At 41.0% G+C, this 12,691-nt stretch overlaps 1 protein-coding gene across 2 annotated transcripts in view; it reads right to left on the bottom strand.

The window, feature by feature from the left end:
• The window catches only part of C6 (complement component 6), a 29,371-nt gene extending 17,784 nt beyond the window's left edge, over window positions 1-11,587 (bottom strand). The window contains exons 1-8 of one of the 2 annotated variants that reach the window (XM_014965119.1): window positions 11,557-11,587; window positions 10,439-10,528; window positions 9,041-9,322; window positions 8,143-8,299; window positions 5,672-5,816; window positions 4,900-5,041; window positions 3,934-4,072; window positions 1,081-1,281 (exon numbers count right to left, since the gene is read on the bottom strand). In XM_014965119.1, the coding sequence (XP_014820605.1) occupies window positions 1,081-1,281; window positions 3,934-4,072; window positions 4,900-5,041; window positions 5,672-5,816; window positions 8,143-8,299; window positions 9,041-9,219 (963 nt within the window). In that variant the 5' untranslated portion in view covers window positions 9,220-9,322; window positions 10,439-10,528; window positions 11,557-11,587. Of the gene's footprint in view, window positions 1-1,080; window positions 1,282-3,933; window positions 4,073-4,899; window positions 5,042-5,671; window positions 5,817-8,142; window positions 8,300-9,040; window positions 9,323-10,438; window positions 10,529-10,756; window positions 10,797-11,556 lie in introns of those variants that run through there. The other variant, XM_014965118.1, reaches the window with a different exon arrangement.
• Window positions 11,588-12,691: the final 1,104 nt, after the last annotated feature.

The raw sequence follows: 12,691 nt of genomic DNA, 5'->3' as shown, positions 1-12,691 counted from the left end.
TAGAGTTGCCACAGAGTCATGCCTGTCCTTGCCTGACATCCCAAGGGATGGAGATGGTTTCCTACCTTTGTGGTCTCAGTTTTTGAATTGTAGTGCAGGTAGTCCAACTCAATTAACTGCTGCCAGAAATACTAGGAACACAGGCTAAGGGAATGGTCAGAAATTCTGATACAAAGCTTTCAGAAGTCCTTTGACATCACAACATGGGAATTCAGTGACAAAAAAGTGAAAACAGTGTATAAAAATAACAACATGGAGCAGGATGGGCAAGATTAGTAAAGTAGTTCATAATGCAATGTGTTACATAACATTCCAGGCTCACTTCAAGAAACTTTCCATATATTTTAGTACAGAGCAGAGGCAGAGGAGGTCACCTGGGCTCATTCTGTACCCTACTAGGGCAATATTCAGTTAACAGATTTTTATGTAGAAACCTACCCAATTTCTCTTCATCAATAGAAAAGGAGGTTGAGTAGCTGAGATGCAGATCCCTGCGGACCATCATGCAGAATTTTATGGGAAAAAAGGTCCTCCATTCTCAGAAAATTTTCTGTGGACATGTTATTTCTGAGACTACCTTTACGACCAAGTGCATCTTGACAGCCATGAGACACCAATATGCAAGTTAGTTACCAAATCAAACACTAATGTAGATTGATTCCCCGTACATGCATATGTATAACATTACTGAGTGCACTTAATTTTACTTTTTAGAGTTGTCTGCTACTGTTACTACATGGCATTCTGACTTCTTAATTTATGACTGGGACAGGGAAAAGAGTGGTTTACCCAATCTGATAATCTCAAATTGATGTCAAATCTATGCTTTTTTAAGTGGAATAAGCCTGTGATTTCTGTACTTAAAACAGAAAAGCATGTTGCATTACAGAAGGTATGTAACAATCAGGAACATGTAGTAGTATCAGAAGAGGAAATTTTTAATGCATAATTCTGGAGACTTTTTTTTTCCCCCCAATGTAATGCTAATGCTTTAATAAGGAAAATAGTCTTTGATAGCTCAGGTCATAAATGAGCAGAGAAATCGAATGAAAGGAAGAAACTGAGGTAACATTCAATTACCTTCTCATATGAGGCTTCAATGGCTTTCTTGAAGGAAGAAGATGATGTGACTTGAACCCGTTGCTTTTTTGAGAAAAGAAATGGGATACCAGAAGAACTTCGACCACTAAATGTGGATGAACTACTTCTCTGAGCACTATCACTTAGGGGAGTTAAATCGTTGTAAAAGTCTGATGTTACATCATCCTCTTCATCTATTACCTGGAGATTGAGTAAAGCAAAATGCATTTGCCCAAATAATAATCTGAAATATAATCCTATTAAGCAATGAATTTTTAGTTTCTTCTTTTTTTTATGGAAGAAACATGCCTGATTATTTGAGATGTGGCAGTAAGCTAAAAACCTGTTCTTAATACAGAAGATGAGGCTGAGAAAGGTTAATACATGAGATGTATACAAGATAAGAAGTAGACTTACTAATAGGCATTTAATCAAGGCCGGGGGTGTGGGAGGTCTGGGGCAGGGAAACATGTAACACTTTCTTCTAAAATTCCACACCCTCGTTCCTCAAATCTTAGGAGTAATTTTCAATAAGTATTTCAACACATTTTTCAAAGACTCTCAGACTTCCATGCTATGTCCACACTATGACTAAGTCCCAGTCCCATGGCTGCTATATTGTACAAGGCAAAGAGACTGATGTTTTCTGTTCTTTCTTCTAAATTCCCAGATAGAGAAATGAATAGGTTTCCAGAGGAGACTTGCAGAGTATATTGCAGTTTTAGCACCCATACTGCGTGATGGGTAGGTAGAGAGGAACCAAAAGCAAACCTGCCTGATCAAGTTGGTAAATCTCAGTGGTGCTGTTGTGCAAATTACCAAGACAACTTCAGCATTCAGAAATTACTAATTTCCCAAAACTCAGGAAAATCCCTTTGGGTGTTTGAAAGACTAATTTTTCCTCTTTTCTAAACTGGTTTAATTAATAGGGCTGCTAGGGACCTTGGGAGGTGAAGTAGTCCAACCCACTTCCATTCTTCAAGAAGTCATATGTTTTTGCATTAAAACACACTGGAGTTCCAAGAAGAAAGCTTGTTCCAGTGACCCTTCTATACCAAGGGCTGCCCTAAATGTTAAAATCTACAGATGCACCCTCAAAGGTGAATCACAGAACCGCAGACCAGTTAGAGTTGGAAGGGACCTTAAAGATCATCGAGTTCCAACCCCCCTGCCATGGGCAGGGACACCTCCCACTAGACCAGCTTGCTCAAAGACCCATCCAGCCTGGCCTTGAACACCTCCAGGGATGGGGCATCCACAGCTTCTCTGGGCAACCTGTTCCAGTGCCTCACCACCCTCACAGTAAAGAATGTATTTCTAGTATTTAATCTAAATCTCCCCTCTTTCAATTTAAAACCATTATGGGGGAGACCTCATCACTCTCTACAACTACTTGAAAGGACACTGTAGAGAGGTTTGTGCTGGTCTCTTCTCACAGGTAATTAACAATAGAACGAGAGGGAATGGCTTCAAGCTCCAACAGGGTAGGTTTAGATTGAACATTAGGAAGGAATTTTTCACAGAAAGAGTGGTCGGGCATTGGAATAGGCTGCCCAGGGAGGTGGTTGAGTCACCGTCCCTGGAAGTGTTTAAGGGACGTTTAGATGCAGTGCTAAGGGACATGGTGTAGGGGAGGACTTTGTAGAGTAGGGTAGATGGTTGGACTCGATGATCCCAAGGGTCTCTTCCAACCTCGATGATTCTATGATTCTATGATTCTATGATTATCCCTTGTCCTATCAGTACATTCCCTGATAAAGAGCCCTTAACAGTTCTGCAAATGGATATCAGTAACTTAATAAACTTTATAGAGTTTATTAAGCTTTATAGAGATCTGGATTAACCAAGGCTTGGTTTTCCCCATTGAATATTTATGCATACAGTAATTTTTCACCATTATTGAAAAAACCTACTTGTCATGTCCAATCCAATTGCAGTTTCCATGGAACTTACTAGGGTATGTTGCTCCTGTTAAAGTAATACTAAAAACTCACAGTACTCGTGGCAAAAATCCGTAGTTCAGATTTCATCCAGTAGCTGAGCTTTTTTTCATGTCCTGCGTTCCTTCCTTCCCAATGCATTATCTATTTTGGCTTCAGGCAGGGCCTGCCAACACATGCACAGTCACATGTTGTGCCCTAACTGTGATATTCAAAATAGTTTCTAATTATCAGAACATAGAAGTCTAAGGTATCAGATCTAAAAAATAAATAATCAGCAATTTTTTATAAGATACAAGCCAGGTTGATTTTCTCCTTGGTCTGTCCTGCAAGACTCCTCCCCATACTGTGTACTTCTTGTCCTCCTGCCTCCCAGATTTGGTGTCCACCTCCCTTCCTGGCTGCTGTTCAGAGGGGCTGGTCAGGGAACCAGCAGGACAAAGGGCCTGAAATTGGTCAGGGAGGAACTGTGTCCCCAGGCTGCAGGTGACTAGAAGGAAGCTGGAGTTGGGACAGCCATTGGTACCACAAGGATACAGCAGTGATGCTGAAATGAGTTTTGGACTTGAAGAAGCCTCTGGCCAGATTATGTCAGGGTTAAGAGGAAGGACCTTGCTACCAAGTCAGAACAAAGATATGACCCCAGCCACGAAGAAGCAGGAGAGAAGCCCAAATCAATCATGTTGTCTCTGGTATGTAATGCAGTGAGTAAACACAGATCTGAAAGGCATGAGTAGAGTCACCCAATTGCTCAATTTATCCCATTTCCACACATCACCTGAAGCACGTTCGGGCCTCACCAGGTTGAGAAATCTTGTTCTAAGACACACATTACCACCTAGGAAACGAGTGCATAACTTGGATTGTGATTATGGCAACAGTTTTTCAGTGAGGAGTCGCTGTTTGAGAATACCTGAAAGCTGACAGCCTCCAGGTTGGCTGGAACGCGATACAACCTCCTTGTCTCATTGCGCTTCTCTGTTCTGCATTGTCCTCCATAGAATGAGTTGCCAAGGACTTCCCCTCGGCTCTCTCCTGCCAGAATGTGAAATCTAACAAGAAATCATTTCCAGAGATTAAACTTGACATAAAGACATAAAAACTTGAAATAATTAGTGTTACGTAGCTGCACTGAATATTTTGTAGTTTTGAATGAAATGGTATGAGCATCTCAGTTATGTTACTGCTTTGAAAGAAGTTCCTCTACAAGAACTTCTCATTCACACTGAATTCACCTGAATACTGCTGTAGTAGCAACCCTGTTTCTTACTTTCCAGCAGTGCCTAACCCTTTAGAAAATCCCAAGGTCAGCACAAGACTGTCACTCTAAAGCAGAGAAACACCTAAAAACGGCCTAGGAAAGCGAACAAACAGTTCTCTATTTCTACCATAAGTGATGTTACCAGAACACACTGAGTTCAAAATTCAATTAGAAAATGCAAGACTACCTGGGACAGGCAGCCTGTGTTTAGGTTTTACACCGCTTAAATTTGTAGCCTGGAAGAGGTGGTGGTTGATATTTTGTGACAATTGTTGTCATAGACAAATATCTGTAGTGGAACACCCTCAAAATTTCTGAAGCATTTGGGATAACTGAGCTGGAAGTTGCCCATACATGATGTTCTGGCTGCTGTGAGGTAGGAAGGGTCACCAGTGCTCCCTGACTGCTCTTTACCTAGTGCACCAGCAGCCCAGAGCAGGGCTGGCAGATGCAGTGGGCCAGTCCCAGCCTGATGGTTTGGTTGCATTTTTATAATTACTTGTGAATTTTAATCTGAGAGATTATGTGTTTTAATGGGATAATATCCAATTAACATCTTTATGTCAATTAGTGAGGTAACAATCTCAAGTTTATGAAAAATAAGCAAAGCAGTCTTACCCGTGGCCCATTAACTGCACACCTGGGATGCTATCATACTTCCTGTTACATGGGGTCTTTTTCCTCCCACAATTTCTTTCATCAGAGTTATCCCCACAGTCGTTTTCTCCATTACATTCCAATTTTTTTGCAATACAGCGACCTGCACCAGAGAAACAGCAGCAGCAAGAGACTTTATGCAGAGATTGATCATGTCTGAATGTAGAAAAGGGCAGTCTATCTTTTTCCCTAGCAAAGGTATAAACTTGATGTAGAAATTAAAAAGGCAGTATGCATAATGCCTAGAAATAAAAATTTCGGTTCTGCCAGTATTACCTTGCTTTGAAGCTGCAAAAGCTTAATTTAAGGTTTTGCAAAAGGATATGTGGATAAAGTTATTTTGAGGCTGATCAGGTATATTTAAATTGAAGCAAACAAGAAATGCCCACATATTTCATAAAAAATAGTACAAGTTTATGTTCAGACAAACTCTATGAATGCGTTTGTACATGAAAAATTTGTGCAAAGAAATATTGGAACAGTGCTACTGTCTAGCTGTCACGGTCATACTGACATCTCAGGCTAGAGATTGCACTTGAATTACTTGTAGTTACAGAAGAAGCTACCAAGATAAGGTGCTTCTAATATGCATGAAATTCTTAAGTAAACTTTTCTCCCTGCTCCTTTTCCCTGGAATACACAGGATCTGGATCATCTGGACCTTTTTTGTCTCAGTGTCTAATCTTTTGACTGTCTAATAATTCAGCAGTTATGCAATGAAGGTTGTCATTACCACTTTCACACTGAAATTTATTCTTGCAATCAACCTCCACTATGTTGCAGAACTTAGTTGGGAAGCATGGGCGGGAATCCACCAGCGGCTCGGTACAGGCCTGACCCCCAAACTGGGCTGGTCGCAGCAGCGTCCGGACATGAAACTGAAAGGCAGAAGAAATAAAACCAGGGTTGTTTGTATGAGCTGTTTTTGTAGGTAAGTGCCCACCCCCAGGCAGAGAAACATGCCTCAGTGCTGCTGAAGCTTTATCAAAACCAGAGCCCTTGAATAATCAGTTATTTTTGTCCTTACATCCTACCATGCCATTACCACAGATAAGGCAGGCAAGGAACTGAAATCCAAGAGTCTCAGTAGCCTTGATGGAATATACATGATTAAACACTTAACCTGGGGTACATCACTGGAGGAATCAAAAGTTGTCCCTGTACCTTCAGTTTTAAAGGTACGGTAGGAAATGGTGTGCAAACAGGCTTACAAAATTTTTTCTCACTCTTCATCATCTCTGTTGAAATAGAAATATTCTGATAGTGGTACATATGCCATCCCCAAACCAGCTGGCTTGGCTCCTGCACATGGGACCTCTTGTCTGAGGAACTGGGTGACTGGTGAGGACAAAAATGATTTTCCTGAATGTTTCCAAAAGTTTCCTAAAAGAAGATCTGGGAGCAAAATCTGGAACTCACTGGGTTTTCTTTCCCCAAGTCAGTACCCTCCATGCAGAATAACAAAGCTGCAGGCTGCTAGACAAATCACTACAGATAAGTTTTCCCCTCTACTCCAAGAGACTGCTGGTGAGACCTGTCTGTGTGTGACTGAACAGTTCCTCCTCCAAGAGTTTTTCTCCACTGAAAAGCACAGTTACTTGCAGACTTCTGTTACTTCCCCCCGCGCAGCCAGAGTCAAACAGTGTGGGAAGACATCTAGTAAAAATCAGTCATGGAATGGCTACGAAGGGAGAGTGCGAGGAGCAGCAACACACGACCTGACAGCTTTTGAGCTCAAGATAACCCTTTCTTGTGCTCCACTTGGGATTCATAACATTCATTATATTATTTGCGTGAGCTTCCACCTCTTCACCCCTCCCCCTCACTGGGACCCTGCTTACACTAGTCTTCACGCTTACATTGGAAGTCACATCCTCCCTTCTGATGGCTGTTTATATTTATAAAGGTCACAAGCAGTAATCTTTATAGCTTGGAGGGAAAAATGGATCACAGTCCACAAAAACACCTTTTTGCTTGAAGCAACAAATGTGTTGTATCAATATTTAAAGTTAATAAGAATGAATAATGCTTCTATATATGGGTGTGCAGGTAAGAAACTCAGACATTTAAGAGGATATTGATTGCAAAAAAAACCAAACCAACAAACCACTTCAGCTGGGAGCTATGCCTCTTTTCAGCTCTTCCAGTTTGTTTGCTGTTTCCCACTCTCTCTCTGCACTGCTCTTATACTCTCCATCCCAGTTTCAGGATGGGAATACCCCAGGATGGTTCTTGTCTTGCACCTAGAACAGCTTCTTCATGTCTTCTTCATCCTGCATGGGTATCAGAAAGCTGTATATGTATGTGAAGACATACCAATGATATCTGACAGGTTTTTCAAGGTTGTGTTTCAGGCATGGATTTCTGAAACCAAGCGGGACATTCAGAGAGCTGTAGACAGTGCCTGCACAGGCACTCAGAGCTACTGTCATGGTCAGCCTTAAAGCTCAGACTCACCAGGCATGTAACTACCCCAAAAAATCTGGAGTCCGCTCCCCTCTGCTTCCTACAACCTTACACTTGCCAGGGGCTTGGTTTCTTTAGATCAAATCCACTTAAACCTGACTTTTCACCTCTTCCCTCTCTGCCATCTCACCTCTAAACCTACCATCAGTCAACAGACACAAGCTCAAGAGGAAAAAACACCATCCTGGGGCTTTGTTCCACAGATACTGACCACACCCACCTCATTTTTGTGCAGGCTATAAAGGTTGGGGATTTCTTAACAGCAATCTCAAACCGACCCTGACTATCACTGCAAGATGTAGACCGAGCATTTGTAGCCAGTGCTGGTTAGGATTTGCCAGTTAACTCTTTCTGCCTGATTATTTGATCTAATTTTGCATATAAAATGTTATGGTGAAGCTAAAGATTCCATGACTTTCTCTTGATTAAACAGATATGCAAATTCTAGAGCTTAATTTAGCCTTTATGTGGAAAATTCATATCTAATTCTGACAATGGAACTTTTGAAGCAAGCTCTCATAAATGGATTTATGCTACTAAATCACTCCTTTCTATTGTGATCTGCTCATTTTAACTTGTTCTCTCCATCTTCTACTCTTTTAATTCATAACCAATTTACCTTGTTAAGTTAAGCCATCATTTTGCAGATCAGCTGCCATAAAGTTGAATGTCTGAAACAAAGAGATCTCTTAAGAATAATTTCTTGCATTTAACCCATATAATACTTTTTCTACCTACTTGTTTTTTAACGCATGGGTCACATTCTGACCAAGGGCCAAAGTCTCCAAGCAGACAGTTGATAGGACACGTTTGCTGGTTACACACACGAGATTCCTGCTTTGTGCACAGCTGGTCACAGAAGTTTTGGCTATAATATTCATCCATTCTTATTTGCCTAAAAGATTTTAACAAGTTATGCTAGGAAGGGATCATATTCAGATCGTAGATGTTCTCTAACTGTGGGTGAAGGCTGCTAAAGAAAATTATTTAAGCCCAATGAAAAAAGCTTGAGAGATAATAGGTAGTTGCAGAATGTTGATTAAAAGAAAATTCCAAATATGCCTTAAGTTTACAGAGCAATTATTTTGATTCATGTTACTTCAAATGTCCCAGAGAACAGATAACGCAAAGATCCAGGAGGAAAAGAGGGGATTTCTCAGAAGTTTAGAGCATACCACTGAATGGCATCTAATTTGGTGCTGCTGAATCTTTATTTGACTTTAACTGTCATCATAAAATTACTCTTAGAGGGAGGGACTCTCTGTAGGCTTGCTGTGCTGGAGCTGACCCCTCCCACAGCATTGTTCTGCACTGGGCAGAGCTCCTGGACCGCCGAGTGCTGGCCCAATGTGGATGCTGCTGGCAAGGCCATCATAGGATCTGGCTGTTCTCACTGCATGTGTTGGCAGATACAGCGTTGTTTGGATGCTCCATAATGCTCTATATACATAATTTTGTAATTTTTCAGTCTTGTAATTAAAATATAATCTGTTCATCTGGTAAATACTTGGACATGACAATTTTTCTCAGTATACTGTGGAAGCTGGTGCTTCAGACACAGGTCCCCCTCCCTAGAGGTGGTATTTTCTCAGGGAGTAAATAGAAACATAGAAGTAGTGAGACAGTTTGGTCCTACCTGTGCCTGGTCTGTGTGCCATAATTGCAGGTTTGTGAACAGGCAGACCACGACCCCCATGGGTAATGTTCACAGTAGCACCCTTGGCTGCTCCCAATCATCAGGCTCAACAGGATCAGGTGCATCAACATCGCCTTGTTTGTAGTGAAGATGCACATGGACAGGTAACAACAGGTCATGAAACTGTCCCTTACAGTTGTGCCTGTGTCCTTAGAGAGACATCTCTTCTGATTGCAGAATCTATAAATCTGCTTCACAATACAGAGTTCCTAAGCAGTGTACCTAGAAAAGGTCAATAATGCATGGTACACATTTATCAGGAATTTAGTTAATACTGTAAAGACCACAGGTCATAATGGCTTTCTCGGCCACTCATTTATCAGGAGTACTAATCATAACTGTGCATTATTTCTATTTAAGGAGATGTTTATAAATCATTTTGAACATGACAAATAAAGACCTGCTATTGCTCTTCATTGCCTAGAAGTATTCTCAAAAAGATTTTTTAGGAATAAGAATAAAAACATGAGACAGCTCTACCTATAAAACAACAAACAGAACCTTAAGAGTAAGCAGCCCCATCTCTTACTCTGTAAACAATTCATTTTCGGATGCCTATAAACCCCTTTTGAATAACCACTTTGCTGCAGTGAATGCTTCCTTCAGCTTTTTGTTGTTCTCAGTTTTGACTACCCTGTCTAAACCACAAACCATCACTATTCAAAACTCATCCAAATTTTCTATCGACAGCAGAAGACAGAATAGCTAGACCATTTCTCAGTCTAATGGTCAATCAAACTTCATTAGATGAAGGTTATAGGCAGTCTTTAGGAAGTAATAAAGCTTAGTGAACTTGAAAAATGTCTTCCAGACAAATAATTTATTTGTTGAAAAATGCAAAAGATTTTTTCTGCTCATAATGAGATTGAATCAACACTAAATTTGATAGGCTATTGTAGTAGAACATTTTAGAACACTGTTTTTTTGGTTTGCCTCAAAAAACCCAAACCCCAATAGGAAGGTTTAAAAGCAAAGTATTTATTTTAAAACAATACTCCAAAAGTTTTTATTTTTAAAAATTTGAAATGAAATGTGCAATTGTTCTCTATTTTAGGCTTTTAGCGACATATGCTATTATGATTTTTATACCTTGCTGAGAAAAATGAAATTGCAGCGAGTCAAAACATTGCTTCCTCCTTTAGTAAAGAAAGGCAATAGATCTTCACACAACCGTCACAGTGAGAATTCAGGGCACTTTTTACACCATAATTCATCAATGAACAAGCCTTTCAGAGAGATTTAAGTATAATCAAACCTAAAATATGGTAAAACTGAAGAGAGATCAGCAGTGTTGCCAACGAACCAAGAAGAGAAGAGGTATTTCATGTATTTCCTTACCTGAGTTCCTGGCTCTTTGCACCAACAGTGCTGGCTTAGAAAAGAGATGAAGCCTTACAGAACAATTACATTGTCCATTCCTTCATTGCACTGCACATAGAAAAACACTGTTTATTTTTGCCTATGAGCAAAACTTCAACCAATCAACACATCAGAAGCATATCAATAGCCATATAATTGTAAGTACAACAGATTAATTCAACATTTTAAAGGAAAAAACCCCACAAAACAAACAACAAAATACCACAAAACACTTCCCCATATGTTTTGTAACCTGTGTGCATTGAATCCAACAAAAATCCTTCCTTATTAACTTACTGCAAGACTGTTAGCTGCTAAGTCAGTTAACTTTGCAAACTGGTGTGACCTTGGTGTGATTTGCTGCAGCCTTTTAAATGAAAGGTTGGAGGGTTTGTTTGATTTGGTTATCCATTAATCAAAGCAGATCTGGTCTGATGGCAGGAATGGTCAGAACAAAATGGCCTCTCCACCAACACCCCCAGAGAGACATGTTCTAGAGAACTGCAGAGGAACAGCTCTTCCTACTAATGCAGCTGCCCAACATGAGCCAAGAGGAATAAAAATACCTTTGCATTCATCCATAGAAGCTCAACGCGCTACAGGTGTCCTTGTGCTGCCCGATAGAGCTGCACAACCTCTCCGCTCTCGGTTTGAAGGCAAGAGACGAAGAATTCGGTAAAATGACACATGCTCATAATTCATTATTGCTTTCGTTAGGAAACAGTAGAGAGAGACCAGGCCAAGGTAAAATACCTGTCTGCTGCTGCACCCTCTCTGTAAAAATGGGGCTCCCAGAGAAAACAAGAATCGAAATACATTTGAGGCTCTTTACAGCTCTTTGCCTTTCTGCCCTCTGTGGTGAGCTCTGGGCACACAGTGACCCTGGGGAAGGGCAGCCAGCAGACAGGAGCTGCTGAGAGCCCCCCAGGACAGAGGTGCCAGGGCAGGAATTAAAGCAGAAAGTGAGAGAATACAGCCATGCAGAACAGAAACAGCAATGAGAAGCACAAAGCAAGTAGTTTTCCCTTAAAAAAAAAAATAAAATCAAAGTCTCGAACAAAACCCAAAACCTCCCAAATACCCAGCAAGCATCCCACCCTGAGGGCAATGCTGCGCTGAATCTCCTTTCACTCCAGTAGACTGGCAGGAACATGTCAAGATGACAGAGTCCTCAAAACATATTTCCAAATTTGTTGGGACTCAACGGCATATATATCTTTGAAAAAGAAAACAATTCAGAGCTTCCTGCGTAGCTTCATTTTCCAGTTGCCTTTTTTTTTCTTTTTTTTTTAAATCATTATTATTATTATTTTGGCCAAGGAATTGTTGTTACACAACTTGGGGACACAATTAGCAAACTAATGTTCTGCCAGATCCTTATTACATTGTGTAAACTTGTCATAAGAAATCAAAATAGTCATCACTCTGGCTCTGTGGTTGCTGTTGGGTGGGATTTGTAAAGCTATGTGAAAAATATTGGCTTCTGCCTTTCAGAGAGCATCTCCTAACCCTCAGCACTTCCAGCTCACTGAGGGCAGCCTCTCCAGCCCCAGTGGGACCCCAAACAGGAGATGCCTGACTTCTCCCAGGCTTAAAGAAACAAACCACAACGGTGAGCAGCAAGTCAGTGTTTACAGCAGTATAATGCAGATAGCAAAAAGTTTCTAGCTGAGGAACTACTTTTACATTTTCTCTTAACAGGAAAACAAGGATTTACTAAAAAAGCTTATAAATTTTAAGATGATTACAAGGAAAGGGTGCTTCCCGCAGTCCACAAGTAGTCTGTGCTGTTCATAATCAGAGAATAAGCTGGCAGACAAGCACCACAGTTCACATTAACAGAAATGTTCGGTGGAGCCTGGCAGTGGTAGACTTCATACAGAAGTCAGGGCCTGAAGACAGGTTGAGTACTGAACCCTTAGATTCATATGAACTTAGCTCAGTTGCCTGAAGCTGATGGGCCACAGCAGCAGAGAGCAGTGCTCAGGCTGTCTCACATTTTGGTAGAGCTGCATGCAACTGCTGCTGTGCCCTGGGAGGCTGTCAACTCATCTGCAAGCAAGTGATCAGAGGAATGAAGGGTCTGGACTGGGACAACAAGGCGGGCACTCACAGAACCAAAGTGACTAGAGAAAGGGGCTTTTCCCACATTTGGCAACTTACCTCATGACGCTGCAGGACCGTCATATATATCTCCATCTATATTCCTCAGTTCCTCACAGGCTTTGTCGA

Source organism: Calidris pugnax, unplaced genomic scaffold (genome assembly GCF_001431845.1).
Source record: "Calidris pugnax isolate Ruff unplaced genomic scaffold, ASM143184v1 scaffold273, whole genome shotgun sequence".
Lineage (NCBI taxonomy): Eukaryota > Metazoa > Chordata > Aves > Charadriiformes > Scolopacidae > Calidris > Calidris pugnax.
The sequence above is the reverse complement of the archived record's forward strand: the minus strand, read 5'-3'. Positions and strand labels throughout refer to the sequence as shown.